The 23,887-nt window shown below is 54.9% G+C and overlaps 3 protein-coding genes across 5 annotated transcripts in view; all 3 read left to right on the forward strand.

Annotated features, from left to right (window-relative positions):
- OGA (O-GlcNAcase) overlaps positions 1-8,288 on the forward strand; it is a 33,931-nt gene extending 25,643 nt beyond the window's left edge. Inside the window, exons 15-16 of the mRNA XM_004616334.3 lie at positions 3,665-3,824; positions 6,148-8,288. Coding sequence (XP_004616391.2) covers positions 3,665-3,824; positions 6,148-6,284 — 297 coding nt within the window. The 3' untranslated portion in view covers positions 6,285-8,288. The remainder of the gene's footprint in view (positions 1-3,664; positions 3,825-6,147) is intronic.
- A 1,053-nt stretch (positions 8,289-9,341) lies between these two features.
- Positions 9,342-11,320, forward strand: NPM3 (nucleophosmin/nucleoplasmin 3). The gene is made up of 6 exons (XM_004616336.2): positions 9,342-9,549; positions 9,855-9,940; positions 10,107-10,226; positions 10,342-10,435; positions 10,814-10,929; positions 11,014-11,320. The coding sequence occupies exons 1-5, from the start codon at positions 9,432-9,434 to the stop codon at positions 10,921-10,923; spliced, it is 528 nt and encodes a 175-aa protein (XP_004616393.1). The 5' UTR covers positions 9,342-9,431; the 3' UTR covers positions 10,924-10,929; positions 11,014-11,320.
- Positions 11,321-16,485: 5,165 nt separating this feature from the next.
- On the forward strand, positions 16,486-21,910 carry FGF8 (fibroblast growth factor 8). 3 transcript variants are annotated; one of them, XM_055119424.1, is made up of 6 exons: positions 16,529-16,560; positions 16,659-16,695; positions 17,156-17,242; positions 17,495-17,675; positions 20,668-20,774; positions 21,585-21,910. In XM_055119424.1, exons 1-6 carry the CDS (start codon positions 16,529-16,531, stop codon positions 21,873-21,875), a joined length of 735 nt encoding a protein of 244 aa, XP_054975399.1. In that variant the 3' UTR covers positions 21,876-21,910. The 3 variants fall into 3 exon arrangements, with proteins under 3 accessions (XP_054975400.1, XP_054975399.1, XP_054975401.1); XM_055119426.1 differs by having other exon boundaries at positions 17,528-17,675; XM_055119425.1 differs by lacking the exon at positions 17,156-17,242 and having other exon boundaries at positions 16,486-16,560; positions 17,528-17,675.
- Positions 21,911-23,887: the final 1,977 nt, after the last annotated feature.

Raw genomic sequence — 23,887 nt, forward strand, 5'->3', positions numbered from 1 at the left:
TGCCCTCACTCCCACCCCCCATGCCCATAGTGGTTACTATTGAAGTTGCAGGGATGGGTTTGCATACACGCCTGGCTGTGCTGCTCCTCACGGTCACAAATTGTGATGTGAGCTCACTGAGGTTTGCACTCCTTTTTATTTTTGTTTTTGTTTTTGGGCCGTCCCAGCAGTGCTAAGGGCTTACGCTTGACTCTTGTTCAGGGATCATTCCTGGCAGTGCTCAGTGGACTACATGGGGTAATGGGGATTGAACCCTGGTCAGCTGTGTGCAAGGCCAACACCCTACCCGCTGTACTGTGACTGGGCCCTTGTACTCATTTAGTTGTAGTTCTTACACATACGGTCATGGGTGGGGCGTGGGGGTGTGTCTCTTGGTTGAGGCACACAGGTTATGGCTATGGGGCCATAACCTCTTTTTGGTTACATTCACTGGTGGTTGCATCTTTTATTCTATTTTGGGGCCACACCTATGACATTCAGGGGTTATTCCTGGCTCTCCTGGTAGTGCTCCAGAGACCATACAGGATGCCAGGGGTCAAACCCAAGTCTGTCTCATGTAAAGCAAGAAGTGCCTATCCACTGTATTATCTATCCAGCCTTGCACCTCTTTTTTTGATATGTATACTTGATGACAGGACCAGAAGTCACTTTTGCAATGTTAGGGGACACAGAAATCAGCTCTTCAGATTGTGCCTGGTGCACACAGGAGGCTGGGATTTGAACTTAGGCTGTAACAAGCTTGCAAGGAGGCAGCTCAGGCACCCATTCTGTCCTTTGGAATATGGCAGCTTTTGTTTTCTCCAGTAATATACATATTAAAAAATAAGCAGAAACATTGTCAGATCACAGTGCTTTCTGAGTTTGTTACAGAAAATAATTTTTAGGACTTACTCTTAACATTAGGGATCATTCTTGAAACATTTTCATTGTTTTCTGTAATGTCCATTTTATTAAAGCAATCTTTTGTTTTCCTGTTGTTTTGGGGGATATCATGAATGGTGGTTATTGTGGGGAAGGCTGGGTATGTAGTACCTTGGGGTGTTTTTTTTTTTTTCTTCTTCTTCTGTATTTTGGGCCACACCTGGCAGTGCTCAGGACTTACTCCTGGCTCTGCACTCGGGAATTATTCCTGGCTGTACATGGGGGACCATATGGGATGCCAGGGATTGAATCCAGGTTGGTCACATTCAAGGCAGGCGCTGTCTGCTGTAGAATCTCTCCAGCCCTGGAGAGTGAACCTTGGGCCCCATGAGTGGTGAAGATGTGCTCTCTGGAGCCATATCGCAGGCCCCAACACAGATTAGGGAGTGTTAGTTCTAATTCTTGTAAAAACTCGGTAGATAAGGCCCATGTGTAGCTCAAGTGGAAGGCTGTGGCTTCAGTCCCCAGCACCTATGGCTACTGGGTTCTGGAGCACTTCTGGGTGTGAGACAGAAGCTTTTCCCAAGCTTTGAGCACCAGACATAAGAATATTACATCTTTTTTGGTCACTCAGGGTAAGGAATTCAAGTTTCTCAGTACAATTAAAATAGAATTTAGGTTACTTAAGATATGGAGGTAGAGGGAGGCGGGGTTTTTACAAAATTTATTTGGTGATTAGGCAGCTCACTTGCTCTCCCACATTGTAAGTATAGAGAACATAGGGCTAGAGAACATAGCTCAAGAGCTTGTGTACTGGCTTTGCTTGAAGGAGACCCAGGTCTGACCCTTGAGCTCAAGTCAGGAATAGCCTCTGAGCACTCTCGGGTGTGATCTAGAAGAAACCCCCGAATAAATCCAATACAGAACAGAGATTGCTCAACTCGGCGAACCAGGCTTTGTGCGTGGGAGTCCTGGCAGTACATTGTTCCCTTCAGCAAAGCCTCGATTAACCCTCAGCACAGATAGGGAAGTACGCGGTAACCCCTGAGCATTGCCAGAGAGGCGCCAAACTAAGAGTCACGGGGTAAGCTGCTCTTGGGAGTCACTTTCTGACAGGAACACGTGCATGATTGTGCTGTTCTCGCATTAGGGAATTTCTTCTCTATAAATGTTCACATTCCACATTGGTCAGTTTAGTCTACAGTTCAGCAGATCAGTTTTGGGGGAGGGACTTTCCCCAAATGGTATTCAGAGACCTAGGGGCTACTCAGCGATACTTGGCCAAACTGGACTGGGCCAGTTTACTGCAGAAGCCTAAGGTTTGGAGCTGCTCTGGCTCTGTGGTGCCAGGGACCACCGGGACTACCCTGGCAATGTGACAGGGCCTCCAGGGTCATACCCACTGGTGCTTAGGAAGCCACATGGTACCCAGGTCCAACTACATGCTTTGTATGTGCCCCTGACCACTGAAGTATCTGGCCCCAGTACATTATAAATAATTTTGGTTTTTGGTTTGTTTGTTTGGGGGCTATACCCGGCAGTTCTCAGGGCTAACTCTGGGCTCTATGCTCAGTGATTACTTCTGATGGAACCTGGGGGACCATATGCAGTGCCAGGAGTTGAACCTGAGTTCGCTGCATGCAAGGCAAGTGTCTACAATCTCTGTAGTCCCAAGGAGTTTTATTTTGATCCGGGCCTGTTAACACCTAGAGTGTGCACTCTGCCCCTTGAGCTGTCTCCTGGCTTCCTTTGAGTTGCTAAAATGTGCTTTAAAGCAGTAAACTTTATAACCCAACCTCTTGCTGCTTCAGTGAGGTGGTTCACTTGGTTGTAGTTCTGCATACATGGTTATCAGGGGTGCACACACTTTGCTGTGTTCCTGGTGATTCCAAAGAGCTGAGTTGCCAGGCAGTGATGGTGTCAAGGGTCAAATCTCATACCTGTGGTAGAGGCACACCCACTGAAACGATTCTGGGTCCTGAAGTTTCTTCTTTTTGTTTTCTTTCTTTTTAGAGGGGGGAATTGGTTTTGGGGCTCACACATGGTGGTGCCCAGGGGTTATTCCTGACTCTACACTCTGGGATCACTCCTGGTGGAGCTCTGAGGACCATAAGGGGTATTCGGGATTGAACCTGGGTCTGCTGCATGCAAGGCCAGCACCTTACTTGCTGAATTATCTCCCAGGCCCCAAGTTTTATTGAATAAAACTTGCTTACAAAGACATTGGAGGAGAGAAAGAGTAGAAATATATGTTCAAGTGAGAACATGGCCTTCTCCAGAGTGGAAGGAAAGAAAAAAGGCCACGGTACAATTAGCAAACGAGACACATGTTTAGGGGATAGCATAGGCTTGAAGAGTAAGGCACAACAAACCTTTTAGCACGGAAAATGCTTCAGCTAAAATTATCACTGTATCCCGTTGCTCATTGATTTGCTTGAGTGGGCACCAGTAACATCTCCATTGTGAGACTTGTTACTGTTTTTGGCATATCGAATATGCCACAAATAGCTTGCCAGGCTCTGCCATGTGGGCGAGATACTCTCGGTAGCTTGCTGGGCTTTCCGATAGGGGCAGAGGAATCGAACCCAGGTCGGCTGCGTGCAATGCGAATGCCCTACCTGCTGCGCTATTGCTCCAGCCCAGCTAAAATTATAAACAAATTTATCTGTGATCATTATACAATAACTGGAAGAGTTATTAAATATAAATTCTATTGTTAAATTCAATACTTGGATTATATATATGTGTGTGTCTGTATATGTGTGTGTGGTATATTTCCTTCAAGAGATTCTTCCTGTTACAGAAAATAATGTTGAGTTTCCATGAAGAACAGGAAGTGTTACCAGAAACTTTCCTTGCCAACTTTCCTTCTCTGATAAAGATGGATATTCACAAGAAAGTGACTGACCCAAGCGTAGCTAAAAGCATGATGGCTTGCCTTCTGTCTTCATTGAAGGCTAATGGTGAGTACATTTTTGTGGAGTTCTTTCTGCTTGAACATGGTAGGGACAGGATTATATTGTAGGGGTTAAAATAAAAGTTAAAGGACAGAGAGATAGACCAGCATGTAAGGTGCTTACTTCTCATGTGGCTGACCCCAGTTCGATTCTCAGCACCCCATATTTTCTTTTGAGTACCACCAGGAATGACCCTTAGCAAAGAATCAGGAGTAAGCCCTGATCATAGCCAGGTGTGGCCCCCAAAAATAAAAGCAGAGAAGAATAAATCAGAACAACCCTTTTAACTGTTGGGTGACACAGAAATGAGCATGTGGTTAATCCCCATTAGAGAATGGTTGTATGAGCATGAACACAGCTTATTGTTGCATCTTCATCATTTGCGTCATTCATATGAAGTACTTTGAACAGCTGAAGAAAGCATAATTCCTTAGAGTTGGGCTTGGAACTGAATTATTTAAGTATGAGGTATGTCTTAGAGTATATAACACTTCCAGGTTTTATTGACTAAAGACTGAAAGTTTCTGCCTTTGGTCTCGCAGAAGTTCTTGACTAAAAAAATGGTGAAGGTGTCCTTTGCTTTGAGTTTTCTTACAACCTCTTCTCCAAAGGTTTTCTTTTCCGGGGATGTTGTGCTCATGTTGAATTTTTATCTTTTCTTTTGGGGCCACACTTGGTGATGCTCAGTGGTTACTCTTGGCTCTGCGCTCAGGAATTATTCTTGGTGGTGCTCAGGGAACCATATAGGAGGTTGGATAGAACCCACATCGGCCACAATGTAAGGCAAGCGTACTACCTGCTGTACTATCACTCTGGCCCCACCTGTTGAATTTTTACAATTTTTAATGGAGGCCCTTTTGACAGTTAAGACTTTCTTTTTTTCTGGAACAGAGAGGTAGTACAGAGGGTAAGACACTTGTCTTGCATGCGGTGAACCAAGGTTCAAAGTTAAGAATTTATATATATGAAATGTAATAATTTGAATCACATTCTAAAATGGGCTGGCGACCATGTGAAAAATGAACCTGGGCTTCTGCATACAAAGCGAGCACTTATCCTGTTAAAGTATCTCTCCAGCTCCAAGAATTACATTATGGTTCCAGGGAGAAAGCTTAAAGGGTTCAGCAAACACTTACCTTTCACGAGGTTGACCCCAGCATCCCATATAGTCTTCCGAGCTTGCCAGGAGTGATTCCTGAGTGCAGAGCCAGGGCTCTAAGCATCGTCAGGTGTGACCCAAATACAAAAGAAAGAAGAAACATGGGCCAGAGATACAGTACAGAGGGTAAGGCTCTTGTCTTGTTCTCTTTTTTGTTTTGCTTTTTGGGTCACACCTGGCAATGCACAGGGGTTACTCCTGGTTCTGCACTCAGGAATTACATCTGGCAGTGCTCAGGGGACCACATGGGATGCTGGGAATTGAACTCGGATTGGCAAACGCCCTACCCACTGTGCTATCTATCGCTCCAGCCCCAAGGCACTTATCTTGGCATGTGGTGAACCCAAGTTCAGATCCTCAGCATCCCATTTGGTCTTTGTGCAACGCCAGGAGTGATTGCTGAGTGCAGAGCCAGAAGTTACCCCTGAGCATCACCTGGTGTGGCCCAAAAACCAAATAAAAGGGAGATGGGGTAGCTCCAACACTTGCTTTGCAGACAGAAGCCTCAGGACTATATGATACCTTGAGCACTGCAAGGTACCCTGAGTTGGAGTATGGGAGTATAGTCCCTGAGCATTACTAATAGTGTGGCACAAAAATAAGGAATTTTCTATATTTTAAATAATAATCACCGCATTCAAATTACTAGGCCTATCACTTAGTTAGTTTCCCCTGGGGCCAGGGTAGTCGCTCAGTGGGCTGAGCTAATGCAAAATATGCTTTTCATGCTGGAGGCCTGGGTTTAATCTCTGGTTCTGTGGCTAGTTGGCACCACTGGACCCAGCCAGGTATGGCCCAACACTTCACCAGAGAGAGTTTACCAGGAGTGCACCAAGTAAAAGAAGGCCCAATTATTTGATGATCTGTACTGCATAAATTCCATCTCACCCAAAGCCCTGCCAGGAGTGGCCCTAGAGATCTGTGTCACCAGGTCCCAGCATTCAGCTATTCCATCCCCATATCCAAGTTGATCATCTCTGGGAGTGTCCCCCAGATCCCCTGAGCCACTGTGTGGGAAACCCTTCTCCAACCCCCCATTCAAAGATAGTATTTTGTATTGTTAAATATTATTAAATTCTGAAGTAAACTACTGTGATCTAATTTAAATATTTGGTTATAATTTATGTCCATACATTTTACTTATATTTTGAATATTTGTTTTGTTTGTAGGCTCCAGGGGGGCTTTCTGTGAAGTAAGACCAGATGATAAAAGAATTCTGGAATTTTACAGCAAGTTAGGCTGTTTCGAAATTGCAAAAATGGAAGGATTTCCGAAGGATGTGGTTATACTTGGTCGAAGCCTGTAACATTTATGTCGTAACTGTAAACTGTCCAAAAGTCTCTTAACTTCACCTGGTGGGTGGTGTTGGAGGGTCTTCATGCAGTTTAGCCTCTGGAGTGACAGCAGATTGGCCAATTGGGATTGGAAACAAAGAAGACTATTGAAATCTCACTCAGACTACTCACAGGTTGGAAGAAGATAGTATTGCCTCAAATCTTACATGAAGCAGAGATATGGGCCTCCTTATTTTGTGTCTTGAATTAGGTGTCAAGACTTTTTACTTGGGCTTATTGGGAGGGGGGGCCAATAAATGTAGTTGGCACTGTTTTGTGCATCCAGTGTGGTTGCATTTCTCACCTAAGAGTGATCAACATTTGTCATCCTCCTCTGCTTAATTGAATGAAGTATTTTTCATTCTTTGGGGATTTGGCAGAGATAAGATTTAGTGAGCTTCAGAGGCTTCAAGGTGGCGATTCTCTGTGGGATGGCTGTAGCATAGTTAAAAGCTGAATTAAACACTTACAGTTATGGAAGTTTTTCTGCTTTTTGTAAGCCACAGCCAGTCGTCTCCTGTAATGACCATTGGTTCAGGCATGTTGTGCTTTTGTAGGGACAAATGTGCAGTTGTTTGTGACAAAGCCTAAAAATGACAAAACTTGTAAAATTTTTGTACATAAACTACCTGTGACCTAACTATCTTTTGTGTTTACTGTTTCTGTAATTTCTTTCTTTGAAAATGAAAAGGTGTGGTTCAGGGATCCACCTTGAATAATGTATATCAATGGAAGGTGGATTTTCTTTACCTTTGTCTTTTTTTTTTTTTTTAAGACGTTTTATTTTTGAAGTGCCTCCTACCTAGGCCCAGGCTGTGACCACTTTGGGTAGAGAGCCTAACTTCTTAATACTAATGGTTGCAGAGTGCAGTAACTTTTGGAAATTACCCTCAATGCAGGTCAGCATGTGAAATGTTAATTTTGACATCTGCCTGGTAGGGTGCAGGGACTGATTGGTGGTTCCTTTTGCCCTCTGGTCAGTTGTCCTTTAATTTCAAGACCTGTTACTACTGGTTTTATTAAATCAGTCTAATTCTTGCATGTTTGTATGTTTTTAAAAGAATGAGCACACTTTTAACCAATGCTTATGGTTGTCCTTTTCTTTTTCCTTTAACCACAGATTCTGAGAACTTCACGTATTTTTATTTAAATTTGGTGTTTTTAAGGGTTATGAGCATGAGGCTTAACAGGTATCCTCTGCAGGAATCACTTTTTCATCATGGCTGGCTGACTTCTATGACCAGAAATTCATAACATTAATTTGTCATCTTGCTTCCCTGCAGTTTATTGTTTTTAATCAGCTGTTTAACTTTGAGCTGAGGTGGGAAGAGGCAAGGAGAAAACCACTTGGATCATTTTTCATCATAGAATTCCATCAATGTGGGCATTGAGTATTAAAGCATTGTACCTAATGGTACCTAAGTGACTTTAAGACCTGTGAATGTGCATTGAATAGGAGAGGTGGGAGGAAGGAAGGATCTTCATTTTTAGGCAGAACCTTCAGCACATAGAAGAACATGGTGTATTGGAAAACTGGAACCTGTTTTTTTCAAGGACTGAGGTGAAGGAAAGATCTATATTGTTTTAAATGACCTAATAATCATTTGATTTTTATCTTTTAAGTACATTTTGTACATTTGTGGACAATTCTAGTATTTATCTGGAGGATTTCAGGGTCAGCCTCCTATGGAATCAGGATTTTTAATAACTCTGCTTACGGCTTTATCTGGGCTTTTAATGATCACTTTGGCTGGTTTTCTGGTCACAGATGCCAGCAACGAAGCTGGTGTCCAGGCCTGTACCTTCATCACTGTAGGATTGTGTAAAGTGCTATGCTATCTTCTATGGTTACGAGTATTTATTAAGGTTGGAATGACATTTCATTGATTGTTTAGATCACAGCTCAGTTCCTGTAGAAAACAGACTGTAAAACTATCTGAAGACCATGCAAGAGGCAAAATAAAACTTGAAGTCAATGTGGTGGTGTTCTTTATAAAACTCCCTGTCCTTTCTTCCTGTCAATCCTGCCTCCTCTTGGAGCAAGTGTGCTACCCTTCCCCGGCCCTCCAACAGGAACCGGATGTTCAAGGCAGCCCTTCCACCCCTCAGCTTTCTAGGAAAAGGTTTTCTCAAGGCAAGGCAAAGGCTAAGGAAAGCAGACTAGCTCTTGACTTTAATGGTTATAACTTGGATGTGAATTAGGCAGCCCCTTTGTGTGAGTTCCTGCCACATAAAGAATAATGACCGAAGTTTGTCCATGCCTCAGTAAAAAGGTGTAAGATGGGAAAAGGGCAAATTATGAAATCAAGGAGTCCAAGGCAGAGGGCACTTGAGGGTAGATTTGCATTTATATGGTCAAAAGAGGGGAGAGATTGGGTAGGATACTTGCTTTGCAGGCAGCCAGCCAGGGTTCAATATCTGGCACCCCATAAGACCTCCATAAGGAGCCTGCCAGGCGGGGTCCTTGAGCACATCATCATAGAGTAACCCCTGAGCACCTCTAGGTGTGGCTGAAAAACCATACCAAAACAACTGAAAAACGTTTATGTCCACCAGGAGCAACAGTGCCACAATCTGGGCTAATATCCTTAATAAGGGCAAGCTCCCTGCCAGGAAGATGGGCATTCTGGGTTCTAAATCCAAGCCCGAAGCTTACTAGGAGAGAAGAGTGGGTTGAGGGTCAAGGCGTCTTCAGGCTCCTCGCCTCAGAGCAAAGACACGTTTGAGTGCACTCCCTTTGCTTAAATAAGAAAGCTGTCCCGAGACTTGCCTTCGTTGGAGAGGCCGGATTCTTCCGTTATCAACATCTTGAACCTTTGTTGCAGGAGAGGGGGAGGTAGAGGGTAACGAGGAGCTAGAGGCCAAGGGAGACGGGAGCCGCCCAGAGAGCACCTGGGGCGAGGAAATGACCGAGGCTCTAAACTGGAATCCCAAACCCGCGCTTCCGCGCTGTGATCCCCTCCCGCGGCGGTACGCCGTCGTCAGGGCGAGGGAAGCCCGGCCGCACTCGCCCTCTCGCCTCCGGAGCGAGCGGCTCCTTTAAGGGGCGGGGCCGGGGCCGCCGGGAGTCCGCGGCTTTGTACGTGTCGGGGGCGGAGCTCCGGGACGGCCCTTGCAGCATGGCCGCTGGCGCCGCCGCCGCCTTGGCGTTCCTGGGCCAGGAGAGCCGATCCCGGGCGGGGGCCGTCGGGGGTCTGCGCTTCCCGGCGCCCGTCACGATGGACAGCTTCTTCTTCGGTACTGAGGAAAGGGGCGGGGGTTCTGACGGCGCTGCGGGGGAGCCGGGGAACAGCTGCTTGTCTGGCGTGCGTGGGGGCGGGCGGGGGTCTGGGCGGCGGCGGCGGCAGCTGGAGCCGAAGGGGCGGGTGGGACCCCCGGGCGCCAGGGACGCGGGCCCGCGCCCAAGCTTCAGCGCCCCGGGTGTCGCCGAGAAGTGGGCGTGTAAGTGGCCGGTGGGTCCGGGCCGCACGTGAACCCCCGCCCCCACCAACCGCCGCCGACACGCGCACGCGCGCGCGCGGACCCCAACTTGTGTCTTACAGGCTGTGAGCTCTCTGGCCACACCCGCTCTTTCACCTTCAAGGTAGAGGAGGAGGACGACGCTGAGCACGTGCTGGCTTTGACCATGGTGAGGGCCGGGGGTGGGGGGGCCTCCGGATTTCACGCCCTCCGTTTCAAAAAACGAGGACGGTTTTCCAGACCTATAGATTGAGCAAGTGCAGGGGGAGCAGCCACCCCTTCTGGTGTCAGTCGGCCCCTGGGCAGACATCCCCACACCCCTGTACCCTTCCCAGCTCTGCCTCACCGAGGGGGCCAAAGACGAGTGTAACGTGGTGGAAGTGGTGGCCCGGAACCACGACCATCAGGAGATTGCTGTCCCTGTGGCCAACCTCAAGTTGTCCTGCCAGCCCATGGTGAGTTCTCTGACCATGCAGGGTGCGGGAGTTGGGACGGGGTCAGCTTCAGGACGGCTTCGGGATTCCTCCGGAGATGTGCTGAACCAGGCCTGGGTGTTTGTCTTTCTTCCAGCTCAGTTTGGATGACTTCCAGCTCCAGCCGCCAGTGACCTTCCGTCTGCAATCAGGGTCTGGTCCAGTTAGGATCACTGGGCGCCACCAGATCGGTGAGAGCTGTTTGCTTCCAGAGAATTGTGCATCGGGTCCCTGCCTGCCCCACCCTCTGCCCCAGTGCGGAAGCTCTCCACCAGTGTCCTCCGCTTCCCTCCTCCCTGGAGCTTATCCCAGGGCAAATGATAGGGACTTGGTGCACTGTGTTCACCTCGTTTATCTCTTGAGTTCTGGGAGGCCAGGGGCCTTGTGAGCCTAGGACTTGAATGATGATGTGGTGTGGAGTGGGTGGGTGATGTGTGTGGGTTTGGGCCACACCCAGCAGTACTGGTGCTTCACTTCCGTGCTTGCAAAGCCAATTCTCAGTCCTTCGGGCACCTTCCCAGGCCCAAGAGGGATCTCATTTTAACAGTCTCTCTTTGTGTGTCCCCCAGTGACCATCAGCAATGATGTTTCTGAGGAAGAAGAGAGTGAGGAGGAGAGTGAAGATGAGGTTGAGTTGTGCTCCATCCTGCCTGCTAAGAAGCAGGGGGGCAGGCCCTAGTCCTGGGTGAGTGGGAGAGGGGTGCTGGGGCCAGGGAGGGAGGAGCAGGTGATGGGCCGATGCTGACACCCCCGTATTCACTCTCCCCAGGTCAGCGGATTCCCTGCTGTGTGTGCCATGCACCGTGTTCCTGTACAAGTTCTGAAAATCTTAAATGTGTCTTCTCCTTTGAAGAGGAAGGTGGGGTGCTGGGAGAGAGTCGTGTTGTCTACAGGATCCTGGTTTTGTTCTAAGCCTCTGCCAAACCTATCTAGGATTTCCTTTTTCCCAGGGAGGAATTCTGAACTTCTGCCCTGGTACTTTCTCTCTCTTCTTGTAGCCCTAGCTCAGGGCTACATATTTGTAACACTTTTTACATTTTTTGGATAAAGGTTGAAATAAAGTGGCCTGGAGTGGTTTTTGCAATTAATTTCATTTGTGTGGCTTCTTCTCCTGCTGGGGTGGTATTCCCCTAGGGACCACCAGGTGGCACTCTGGCAGCACCGAGTGTGGCCCTGGGCTTGGGGGAGGTTGGGGGAACTGGGATTCTGTTCCCTGGGCCGGGTTTCTACTGCCTTGCTGGGAGTGGACCTCCCAACCTCAAGCCCATTTCCAGCCCCTCCAGGTGGGGGAGGGCCGATCCAGGAGGTTATCAGCATCCAAACAAGCAGTCTGCGCCTCTGTCAGCACTCAGGCTGATGGGCAGGGGAGCAGATAAGAGGGCTTAAGCAGCCCGAGGAATGTGCATCCCTAACCCACGAGGGGGCTCGGCCCTGAGAGTGCCTGGGAAGGGTAGGGTGGTGGCCAGTCCCCGCTCTTCCTTTCAGTCTTGCAGACAGTCTTTGAGCTGATCTGGGCCTTTAGAAACTTGATTCCGGGGACCAGATGGAGGGGGCTGGCCAGATTGGGTGACAGGGAAACTAGAATCCTGGTGGCCTGGCATATGGGGGCAGAGCGGGGGCCCCTGGGAGTCAGCCTCCCGCTCACACCACACGGCCCGGTCTGGGTGGCTCTGTTCTTGGACTCTGATGGTTCTGGGCTTTGCTGTTTCAGAGCCAGGAAGAGAAAGATGGACCTGATGGGCTCCCATAGTGTCTGTGACCAAAGCCGGGGTCAGCAGTTCATCGGCCCCTGGGGGGGTGGGAGGGCTCAGTGTCCCACAAACAAACACAAAAGGTGACCTCCTGAGATAGCCTGGGGCCAGACACACTGAGAGGGACAGAATGAGCTTGGCAGGGCCAGACCTATTCCCACCCACACCTCTTGCTGGGCAAATTAGTGGACAAGTAGAGAGCCACTTGATAACAGCCAAGAGCCTGATGTTGAGGACACTCTCTAGAGTGTCCCTGCAACACTGGAAAGGCAGTCCTCTAATGCATCCTTAGAGGACCTTCTCCCCTCCAGTTGGTGAAGGGTGTAAAGGAGGTGACCTGTCCCTGTCTGTTGCAGGGTTCAGGGCTGCAGGCCGCTGTCTCCTCTCCAGGAGCTTTCAGACGTGCTTCCACAGGAGCCAGGGTGGAGGGGCAATGCGCCGTGGACCGCACACCTTCGCGTGGCTGCCGGCTCGGGCGCGAAGGGGAGGTGGCGCCGGCGCCCTCTGGTGGGCGAGGTGGGACCCGCCGGTGCCCGCGACGCTACCACACTGCCACCTCTAGGGCATCTGCGCTCGGGGTCGCGGCCCGCGCGTTCCCCGAGTGTCCCGGGCGCCCAATATTAAACAGAAGGCCGGGAGATGAGTCGATAAGCCCGACTTCTTCCTTCGTGCGTCCCTTTCTTCGCCGGGAGGGGGTCCTGTTGTTGGTCCTCTCCGTCTTCCTCTCGCCCTGTCGCACCCAAAGTTTCGGGCAAAAAAAACGGGGAGGTGCGGCTGCGTGGCGAGCGCTCCCGGCGAGCCGACCCGTCGACCCCCCGCGCGGGGCCCCGCCCCGATATTTAGCCCCCGCGACGCCGCTGATCCCTCATTGTATTCCTCGGCGCCGAGCGCGCTCCTGCCCGCAGTGGGGGCCCAATCCACATCTCCCTCTGTGCGCTGGAGCTGGCCGGGCCGACGGGGCGCCCCGCAGACAGCCTGGAATTTTCATCCATCCCCGCCCCCACCCCTCCATCCCCGGGTCGGCCCATTGCACACAGTAGGAGCTGCCGTTTCAGCTTGCCCTCGGCGCAGAGGTGAAAGCGGCCGCCGGGACAAGCAGACCTCGGGGGTGGGGGGAGGGGCAGACCCCTTTTAGGGTGGAGGGGTGTCGACTCCCAGAGGGGGCCCCCCCAAGTGCTTAACGCCGACTTGGCGATTTGCATTTGAACTGTAGGCGGAGGGTCCGCGACGCTTTGAACGCCGGGTGCGAGCGGCGCGCGTAGCAGGGCGCGGCGGCCCCGGCGGCCCGCGCCCGCCAGGGAGTGTGGATTTGAGGGGCGGCGGGAGAATTTGGTGGGGGGCGAGGGATGCTTTGGGAAGAGCCTGAAGTGTGTGTGTTTGGGTCCCCAGAAGGACGTGTTTGCGGAGAGGAATTGTTTGTGTTGGCGAGGAGTGTGTGTTTGTGTTTGCAGGAGGCTTGGGCGTGTGTGTGTGTGTGTGTGTGTGTGTGTGTGTGTGTGTGTGTGTGTATTTGTGTTTGAGGAGTGTGGGGGCGGCCGAGAAAGGTGGCCGGGCTGTCACTCAGCGATCAGGTTGACAGGCGCTCGCTCATCTGGGCCCAGGAGCTCTGATTGCAGATTCGAGGAAACAAAATAGCGATTGTAATTACGGGGCTTTGATAAGATAAAGGAAGGAGAAGGCTGGCCGGGAGAAGAACCAGCGAGCCGGGGAGGGAGCGGGCGGCCTGCTGCGGCACCGTCGGCTTATTTGCATCTGTCACTCACTGGGGCGTGCCGGGCAGAGCCGGCCACTGCTGCGAGAGATGTCCCCGTGTGCCCCCCACCCTCAATACACTGGATTTTTGGGAAATGATAAGAAAAAACAAACCCACCTCTTCAAAAAAAAAAAAAAAAAGTAGGACGTGCTTGTAGAGGTGAAGAAAAGTGTGAAACTACAATCCTCAACTCCTCACCCTTCAGGCCCCAGACTGCCCTGCAGAGGGAGAGGGAGGTGGGTGGATTAAACTCACCCAGGTTATGCGGCCAGAGAGCAGAGCAGGCAGGGAGTCTGCCTTGCAGGCTGCAGATCCGGGTTCCGTCCCTGACCCCTCTTATGGTTCCCCAATCCCTCCAGGAGTGACCCCTGAGTGCAGTGCAGGAGTGACCCCTGAGCTCCGCTGGGTGTGGCCCCCCAAAAGCAAGCAAACAAAAAGATCATCTAGGTTAGCAGGCTGGTTTGAACCAGGCCTCTGGACTCCCAACAAGGCAGGTGCTCAGAATGAGTCTGGTGAGGCTGTAGAACTATGAACACCCACAGACGGGCTGGTCAGCCTCACCCCGGTCCTGCGTCCTGCTCCCCATTTTTCTCATCCGACTTTTCATGGGTATCCCTGGTGGAAAGGTGGTTTCTTCCTACCTACTGCCCTGCTCTAACCTCAGGCCTCATTCCTTCTCTAGTGCCCTACACAGATACTGTCAAGGGCAGGAGGCTAAGATGGGGAGTGTCTTGCCTGCTTGCAGCTGTGCATCTTCAGGCGCTGGAGACGCTCCACACACGCCTCTCACCAAGGGGAGCAGTGAAGGAGAGAGGTTGTGCAGTGAAGGAGAGAGGTTGTCCTGGGCTACATACTGGCAAGCACAGGAAGCCCTCAGCTGACTCCAGGACTGGGCCCAGTGGGACTCAGAAAAGTGCAAGCCAAGCCCTTGGCAAATACAAGCGCCCCAATACATGGGGGTGCTGCTGTCTTTGGAGGGGTGAAGGCAAGTCTCCCTGTGCAAGCTGCTCAGGGCAGCGGGCACCCTGCTGCGGTACCGTAGCACCCTAGGCCCACGTGCATCCTCGGGCTACTCACTCAGGGCTGGGGAGGTGGCTCAATGGGGCTAGAGTACATCCCTGACATGCCCAGGGCCCAGGTTTAATCCCCAGCACTGCACACTTTTGAGGAGCCCCTCCAACACACCTCTACCCCTGCCCCCACAAAGCCAAACCTCAAACCAGAACAACTCTGACCAACTCTGGGCCATGAGCTGTTAGTTCTGGGCTAGTGAGATAGCTCTTTGCTTGGAATTCTGTGTGGCCAGAGCCAGCTCAGTGAACAGAGTCCTGGACGGGCTGGCTACAGGGGGGCAGCCCGTGGAGGGCCCCAAGATCTGAGCTGCCCTCTGCTTTCCCAGCTACAACTGGTGTTGGCGTTTAGGCTGGGCTCGGAATGAGTAGGTAGGCCATAGTTGCTCTTGTGTCTCTGGCCGAATGATTCTGGGAACTAAACCCTCAGGCCCCATCAGCTCAGATGTGGGGGGCTGAGGGAGAGGGAGGTCAGGAGAGATGCATCCGTGCCCCCACTTGCTCCTCAGAAGTCACTGGGGCACCCAGAATGCTCAGGAAGAAGTGGGCGGTGGCCTGGCAGTTCTAGTGTCTGGGGGCACAGTCCCGGGCTGGGAAAGACAAGACCAGGCCCCACTCCTGACTAGGGCTTGTTCTTTGTGATGGTTGACAAGAGGCAGAGTCCCCTGTACACAGTAGGACTGTCAGCACCTGGAACTCGCCAAAGCTGGCGGCTCCCCGGAAAAGTGGTCCCATTCTTATTTTTGTCTTTTATGCCCCCCCCCCCCCCGGCTCTGGGTCTGTGTGTGTTTGGCACAGGCTTTGGGGGTGTGAGTGCCACTCTGAGGTGATCTTCTGGGCTGGCCCCTTGGGTGGGTGCGGGTGTGCTCTTGGCTCTTCTGAACTCTCAGGACTGATGTGTGTGACAGGGACGGGGGTGATGGGGTACTGGATGAGGAGGAGGAGACATTTGTCACTCACTCTTGGGGTCTTGGGGACTGAGTCGGAAGGGCAGTAGGAAAGAGGACTCAGCAAAGGGTGGGGGTGGGTGGGGTTCTGGTCTCAGCCGCACGCACGGCTAGCGTCCCGCGCCCCGTCATTCATCCTGGTGCTGTCGGTCACTTCCCCGGGGACAGAAGGGTCGCAGCCCCCTGTGAGGAGCCCCGGATCCCACAGTGGAGACCTGACATTGTCCCCCTCAGCCGGCCCGGACAGACGCGACCCGGGTGTCCCGAGACCCCACGGAGCTCGCGGTTGCAAGGCGCCCCCAGCCCCGCGCGTCCGGACCCCGGGAGCGCGCGACAGGAGCCGCGAGGGGACCGGGGCAGGCGCCCACCCGGGCCGCCCCCGGCCCTCCCGCGGCTCCCCAGACCCCTCCTCTATCTCAGACCCCCAATCCCAGACCCGCCGGCCGCCCCGCCCCGGCCCGCCCCGCCCCCGCCCCGGGCGGCGTCCCGGCCCCCCGCTCCCCGCCCGGGGCTTGCGGGCTCCGGCCGCCCGCCCCGCGCTCCCCCCCTCGCGCCCGGTGCGGCGCCCCCCGCCCCACCCCTCCCCTCCCCCTCCCACCCCCCCGGCCGGCCCGTTACCCTCCCGCCCGGCCGGCTCCCGAGCAGCCAGCGGCCAGCGGCTCGCGCGGTCAGCTGCTCGCTCCCCGGGACCCGCGAGCCGCGTCGCGATCGCCGCGGGGCTCCCGCCCGCGCCCCCCTCGGCCGCCGCCGCCCCGGCCGCGCCATGGGCAGCCCCCGCTCTGCGCTGCGCTGCCTGTGAGTACGGCCGCCGCCCCGCGCCCCACCCGCCCGCGCCCGCGCCCGCGCCCTCACCCCGCGCCCCTCTCTCTCCCGCCCGCTTTTGTCTCCCACAGGCTGTTGCACTTGCTGCTTCTCTGCCTCCAAGCCCAGGTGAGGCGCCCCGCGCGCAGGCGGGGGCCCGGCGGGGGCGGCGGGCGGACCAGGTGGGGCCGGGCCGCGGGAACCCCCGAGGAAGCCCCCCGCCGCGATCCAGACAGGGGGCGGGAGCTAGGACACAGAGAGGGAGCGCCCGGCCCCGGGGTCACACAGCGAAGCCCAAAGCCCAGGTCCGGGGAGCCCGCCCGACGCCCGTCCAGCCCCGCTAGGCTGCGGTGGAGGAGGGGGGACCCCGGCGGGCAGCCGCACCTGGACGCTGCGGAAGGGCACGGGGTGGGGGGCGATCGCTGTCCTAAGCCGGAGGGTGGCCGCGGGGACCTTCTCCGCGGCGCTCTGGGCATCGGGGAGGTGCCGAGGCCCCCCGCGCGCCCCGCGTTTGCTCGGTCCGCGTCTTCGTACATGTCAGGGGTCGGGGAGCGCTGGCTCCGTACTGAACAGCGCCCTGCTCTTCTAGGAAGGCCCGGGCGGGGGGCCTGCGCTGGGCAGGGAGCTCGCTTCCCTGTTCCGAGCTGGCCGGGAGCCCCAGGGTGTTCCCCAACAGGTGGGTCCAGATCCCCCCCTCCTCCCCCGCCCCCCCCAACCCCTGGCGCATCCATGCCTGCATGGGTCTGCCCGGCATTCCCGGTCGGTGGGGTGGCCTGAGCTGGCATGTGGGAGGGGAGGCACCCCCAGCCCCTACGGGCTGCTTGGGAAACGGATGGAGGTGGGTGGGTACAGGGCCCTGGGGGCCACTGAGGCCCCTGGGCAGAGTAGCATTATAATGGCGTGTTGTGTATTTTTCAATTTCCTAAAGGTAACTGTTCAGTCCTCACCTAATTTTACACAGCATGTGAGGGAGCAGAGCCTGGTGACGGATCAGCTCAGCCGCCGCCTCATCCGGACCTACCAGCTCTACAGCCGCACCAGCGGGAAGCACGTGCAGGTCCTGGCCAACAAGCGCATCAACGCCATGGCGGAGGACGGCGACCCCTTCGGTAAGCGGGAGCCGACGCAGGAGGGGACAGGAGAGTGTGGAGCGCTCCCCTGGAGCCTGCGGGCCCCTCGGCCCCTTCTGGTCCCTGCTGACCAGGTCTGCTGGCCTCGCAGCTCAGACGGGAAAGGGTTAAGGCCAATAATAATAGTAATAGTAATAATAATAATAATAATAAAAGACGGAGGAGGGGGGACTGGCAGCTGGCGAGGAGCTGGTTGGGGAAGGGACTGTGGGGCGGGGGCACTTTGGCCCACAGGTGCCTCTCCCTGGCCAGCAGCTGGACGAAGCCAGGCGTCTCCCTTTCCAAAACTCACCACCCGGCTGCAGGTGGAGGCTGAGGGTGCAGGCGGAAAGGGCCCAGGTTTCAGGGAAGCTCTTGAAAGAGGATACGGCACTGGGGTCCACAAAAGGCAAGTGGGAAAGAGCAGGGAAAGAGAGAGTCCCCTAACTTTTTCGACTCGGGGTGCCGTGAGCCTTTCCATACTTTGAGCTGATTAGACCAGGGGACCGCGCTTGGAAAAGGACCCTCCCCCCTCCAAATCCCGGGAACCTAGGAGGTGGGGTTTGAACGGCTCCCCGGCTCCCGTGGGGTGTCGAGGACGCGGAGCTACCGGCGGGCGGCCGAGAGGCTGAGGACGGATTGATTTCTTAAACATTCAATATTCCTGCCTGGAGACAAGGCCCATTTCCAGAGTCCGGGATGTACCAGGAGAAAAGCAAGCCCTCTGGGCGGCTGGTGTTTTTAGAGAGTGATTATTGTGAGTTTAAAAACCTTTAAATAATGACCAAGTTAAACAAGCATGAAAGGAGAGGGGCAGACTCTATTAAAATGTAATAAAAAGGTGAGGCATTTTAAGAGCTAGGAAGCAAAATGAAGAATGATATAAAACAGAAAAAGAGCGAGCCTTTTTTCAGATGTGGAGTTTGAAAGGAGTTGCAAGTCTGTAAATGTTAAAAAAAGAAGTTCAAGATTGTTCTCTATGAATCTCTGGAGAGACCCCCGCGTCTGGCAGAGCGATTAAAACTCTTCTTACTTTCACCTTTTTTAACATTTCCTGAATACTTTCTCCTCTTCTCCAGCCAGTTTGGGGGATCGAGTATGTCTCGCTGCATTTTTTCTGCATCGACGTAGCTGACTTCCCTTCAAAGCTGGAGAAGGAGACATAATTTTCCTGGGATAAATCTGTCACTGGGGTGGAAGGATAGGTTTGAAAATGTTAAGCTTTCCAAAAACCCGGTTGGGAAAGCCGCTGTAAACTGCGGCCCCCACTCTCCAGACCCATCAGGGCCTGAACTGGGGGCTGCGGGGGCAGGGGTGGAGTGGGGGGTGGTGGGGGAACCTGCCCGGTGGCCGCGCTCCCCCACTGGGCTGGCAGGACCAGCCGACTATCCCTTTGTCCCTCAAACTGCTCGCTGCCCTTCTCAGCTTCCAAGGGAAGGGAAGGGCTGCCTGGCTCCCCCAGGCTCCTCCATGGGAGCAAATGGTCCTGCATTCTTGGGTTTTGCCAAGGAGGGTGGGGGGTGGGGGGGACGCACTTTCAGACCCCCCCCCCCAGGTCTGATGCCCACTTTGTGTTTTGCAAGTAGCTGAGGTTCCTGGTTCCTGCCTCAGGGCTGGAGGAGGAGCCGGAGGCTCTCAGCAAAGACTGAGGGAGGCCCCCCAGGATGGGAAATATTTAGGGTTCGTAGATTGTTTCCTAATGGGCCCCAAGAAGGGAGGGGGGCTTCTCTAGGGCTGTCTGTCCTCTCCCCGGCCTCTAGGAGCACCGTGGTGCCTGTCCATCCTCTGGGAGATGACCTGGCAGGGTCCAGGAGGAGGTGGCAGAGGTGACAGCTGTGTTCTCCCGGGGACCTAGGGCCAGCCTGGGGCCTTGGCTTCTGGGAGGGCGGAGGGGGGAGGGAGTCACAGGCTGGACAAGGGCGGCCTTGCTGATCTTGGCATGCAGGCTGCACCTCTATTAGTTTCAGGCCCAGAGAAGGGGCCACAGAGGCAGGGCAAACCAGGAAGCAGCCCTGAGAGCCCCCACACTGCTTTCTCCAGAGCTGGAAAGGGCAGTAGAGAGGACGGGATGCTCAGAATTTCTGTCCCCTTCCATACAGCTAAGTCACCCTCAGTGGCATCCTCTGGGGACAGTCTCAGAGGGAGATATTGTGTTAGGTGAGAAGGACCAGAATTCAGCATAAGCCACCCCCCCACTCCCCACTGCCGAAGCCCTCCGGGGTTAGAAGCGATCACTCTGATGGCCCCTTTTTGGGGGTGGGGGTGGGACAAACTTGATGGTGCTGGGGACTACTTCCGGGTTGGGGTCCTTCCTGGTGGTGCTCAGGTGATGCCTAGGATTGAGTCCAGGCCAGGCCTCTCCTGCATGCAAAGCCTGTGCTCAGCCCTTTGAGGCATCTCTGGGCCCTGATTTCACTTCCTTACCACTAGGAAGAGTTGGGCCACCTGAGGGGGAGGCCCTGCTGCTCATCTGTGGGAACCGAGGCTGGGCTTCTGGGGAAGAGGCTGGAGCCTCGCACTCAGGGCACAGAGGCCATATGTGGGAGCGCAGCCCCCCTCCCTCCATCAGATCTCCTTTTCCAGCAGAACTGGGGGCTGTGGGGGGAGGCACAGAAAGACCTTGAGAAAGACGGATTGTCTTCTGTTATGCAGTGCCACACTGGTCTTGCTGCATGTGACTTGAGGCCTTGATATAAAAGTCTTTCCTGCCTGCTTTTAAAAGGGTCTTTTCAGCTGTCTTACACTCCACCCCTCCCCACCTCCCACTTTACTGAACCCAGTATGTCCCCCATGATCTTGCTCACTCCCCTCTCTATAAACCCAGGAAATAGGTGACCCAGGAAAGGGTCTTGGCTTTCCCAGACTGCTCAGCAGAGCGGGGGAGCCCATGTCTCGGGTCCCCAATCCCTGGGAGGGGAGCAGGTGTGGGTGAGGAGGTGGCCAGGGGCCATCAGGAGGACCTTCCAGTAACTGTTCCCATTTGTCCCGACAGCGAAACTCATCGTGGAGACGGACACCTTCGGGAGCAGGGTCCGAGTGCGAGGTGCTGAGACGGGCCTCTACATCTGCATGAACAAGAAAGGGAAGCTGATCGCCAAGGTGAGGCCTCAGCGGTGGGACCTGGGGGGGTGGCCTGGGCTTCTCCGGGATCTCCACAAGGTGGCCCAGAGACACAGGCCCACCTTGGGGTGACCTAATGATGGGGGAGGGAGAGGGAGGCTGCTGGAGAGATGAAAAGCTGTAAAGGCAGGAGGAAGAAGGAAGGGCAGGGAGGGGGCTCTGTGTGTGTGGGGGGGGGGTTGGTAAATTCCATATATCTTTTTAACAAATCGCCAAATTGCTTTGCTATTATGTCCAATTACATGGTACCAGCATTTGGAATGTTCAGTAAAGCCGCAGGCCCAGCCCCTCGGCCCAGCTCTGAAATGGCTCCATTAGTCACGGTCCTCTCCAGCCTCAAGCCCTGCTTCCTGGGCTTGGGGGCTCCTCACGCGCCTCCCCTCCCCCTGAGGGTGGCAGCCTAGGGGCCCCGAACTCGCCATTCTGAGGGGACCGAGGGGGGCAGGTGGGGAGAGCCGGGGCCAGACTGGTGGGCAGGAGGCCAGGCGGCCGGGGCTGGGCCCTCGCCCTGCTTTGCAGGGTCGGGGCCCCTCGGCCGGCCATGTGTCACGGCTGCCTGGGGGACAGGAAGCTGCCGGGTGGGCTGCGGGTTGTGAGGGATTAGAGAGCGGGTGCCCGGGCAGGGGGTGGGGCGGCCGCTCCTGCCCACCTCGCCATCTGCTGGGGTGCCCACCTGCTGTCTGGGGCCGCCTGCCCTCTGCCTCTGAGGGGGGCTTGGAGGGGGGGGCTGGCGAGCCAGCCCAGTCAGTGACTAGGTGCCTGCCTCCCCCCCATCCCCCCTACATGCAGAGCAACGGCAAAGGCAAGGACTGCGTGTTCACGGAGATCGTGCTGGAGAACAACTACACGGCCCTGCAGAACGCCAAGTACGAGGGCTGGTACATGGCCTTCACGCGCAAGGGCCGGCCGCGCCGGGGCTCCAAGACGCGGCAGCACCAGCGCGAGGTGCATTTCATGAAGCGCCTGCCCCGCGGCCACCACACCACGGAGCAGAGCCTGCGCTTCGAGTTCCTCAACTACCCGCCCTTCACGCGCAGCCTGCGCGCCGGCCAGAGGACTTGGGCCCCCGAGCCCCGATAGGCGCCCCCAGCATCTTGGGGGCGTCCCCCCTCCTCCCCCCCGGAGAAAGCCGAGCAAGATGAGGTCTGCGCTACTGAAGGCGGGGGCAGGAGTGGGGGGGCCCTGAGGGAGCCGGTGGGTGATCTTTGTTTGCTGTTGGGTTTTGTTTTGTTTTGTTTTGTTTTTTTTTAAACAAAAGAGAGGCTCTATTTTTGTATTCCACTTGGCTGTGGTGTCTGTCTTCTTACTCCTCAGGATGGCTGGGAGTGGCCCCAACTGGGATCCTTAGGGGGCTCCCTAGGGGTGGGGGGGTGCTTTTTCTCATCCTGCAGGATCCCCCCACCCTCCCTCCGGCAAGCTGGCCAGACTAACCCCCACTCCACTGCACCCCCCAGTGGAGGCACGGAGGAAAGAGGTCCGGGGTCCAGGAGGGAGGCTGAGTATTTGATTAAATGGTCAAGTATCTTGCACTTGTGAGTTAAAAACATGGCTTGGACAGCGAGGGAGGGGAGGGGCGGTAAATTGGTTCGGTTCTGTCACTGCCCCCCCCTCCAGCTTCATGTCTGTGAGCTGTCACCAGAGAAGCCTAGGAGGACCTGGAGGGGGGGAGAAAAAAAAAAGAGAGACTCTTAGCAGGTTCTGTTGGCTCTGAACATGTCCCCTGGGCACCCCTGGGCCAGCAGTGACACCTGAGCAGGGCCAGGACTATGGGGCTCTGAGGATGCCTCTGAGAAAGGTCTCTGGGCCGGAGAGGTAGGACAGGGCTAAGTTGCCTTGCGTGCGGCCGGCCCTGTTTGAATCCCCAGCACCGCATTTTGTCCTTGGAGCAGAGTCAGGAGTGAGTCCTCATCACTACTGTGTGGCCTCCAAACAACAAGAAAATCCTTTCCCTTTGTGGCAACCAGGATGGAGATTCCAGACCGCCAGAGCTGGGGACTGCCAAAGCCGAGGTTGGCCGTTGTGATAAGGAACGAGTGTGAACTTGTGGAGATCAAGTTAGCGGGGAGCCAACGGTGCTGAATTCAGATGTTGCAAAGGTGTCCGAGGTCAAACCGTGGCCCTGGCTGACATGGCCTGGGATGGGCAGGGACAGTCACCTGCCGGAGCAGGGCTGGAAGCCAAGCCGGAGGCCGGGGGGTCTGATGTGGACGGCAGCTCATGAGGCTGCTGGGCTAGGTGGGAGGAAGCCCAGGTGACACTCCGGCTAGGAGAGATTCGGTCAGTATCGGCCCAAGGCCAGAACCGAGACAGGTAGCTGGGTTTGGAAGTGCACTGGGAAGGTTGGCATCACCCAGAAGAACCCAGCCCTGAGAGAGCATGTGGCCCAAGGGCAGCGCGGGCCCAGCTGGTCATTACCCCCCTGGACTGGCATATCTGAGGGTACCCCTGGGCCCACGGCCATGTCAATGCTGAAACCTCTTCCCTTTGGGCCTCTCACTTGGTACTTTTGGGTGGAGACAGACTCGGAGCCCCAGAGTCGAACCAAGGGCCAGGCTCAGGCCATCGAGGGGCTTCTAGGGCTTCAGGGGGAAGCTGCGGCCTGGGAGATTGGGGTCACCTTGGGGCCTGTGCATCCCCCTTGTGTGTGCTGTGGATCTGTGGATGAAGGCTCTGGGTGGAGTAAGTTCTCTTGGTGCTCGAGCACTAGGGGGTGGGGGGGGGCTCCAGACAGCTCCCGGGCTTCCAGTGCCTCCTCCTCAGCTCCATTCCCCTCCCCTCCTCCTTTAATGAATTCTGGGTGAGCAGCCTAGCTTTATTGTGCCAGGAGCTGGGGTCTCACTGTGGGAAAAGTCACACCTTCTGAGCAGCTTCTGATGCCATGCAAATGAAGAACCGTCCAGGAAACGCTTTCATCTGCAGCCCCTGTCCAGCCCCCAGCCCCGTAATTACCCACATTTCATTTGTTCGAGAGCAATTCCTGGGGGAAGCCACAGGGCGGGAAGGAGTCTGGGGGTGGGGGGTGGAATGTCAGGCTCTCCCCTGCCTGTGATCCTGGCCACAAAGTGGGGCCAGGCTGGTCATGGGCTGGGCCC

Source organism: Sorex araneus, chromosome 11 (genome assembly GCF_027595985.1).
Source record: "Sorex araneus isolate mSorAra2 chromosome 11, mSorAra2.pri, whole genome shotgun sequence".
Lineage (NCBI taxonomy): Eukaryota > Metazoa > Chordata > Mammalia > Eulipotyphla > Soricidae > Sorex > Sorex araneus.

Bases quoted from the DNA above. Each gene is read 5' to 3' on its own strand.
- NPM3 (XM_004616336.2), top strand. From the start codon at position 9,432: ATGGCCGCTGGCGCCGCCGCCGCCTTGGCGTTCCTGGGCCAGGAGAGC. The intron at 9,941-10,106 runs GTGAGGGCCGGG...TACCCTTCCCAG, and splicing joins ACGTGCTGGCTTTGACCATG to CTCTGCCTCACCGAGGGGGC. The intron at 10,227-10,341 runs GTGAGTTCTCTG...TCTTTCTTCCAG, and splicing joins AGTTGTCCTGCCAGCCCATG to CTCAGTTTGGATGACTTCCA.
- FGF8 (XM_055119424.1), top strand. From the start codon at position 16,529: ATGGGCAGCCCCCGCTCTGCGCTGCGCTGCCT. The intron at 16,561-16,658 runs GTGAGTACGGCC...TGTCTCCCACAG, and splicing joins CGCTCTGCGCTGCGCTGCCT to GCTGTTGCACTTGCTGCTTC. The intron at 16,696-17,155 runs GTGAGGCGCCCC...CTGCTCTTCTAG, and splicing joins TTCTCTGCCTCCAAGCCCAG to GAAGGCCCGGGCGGGGGGCC.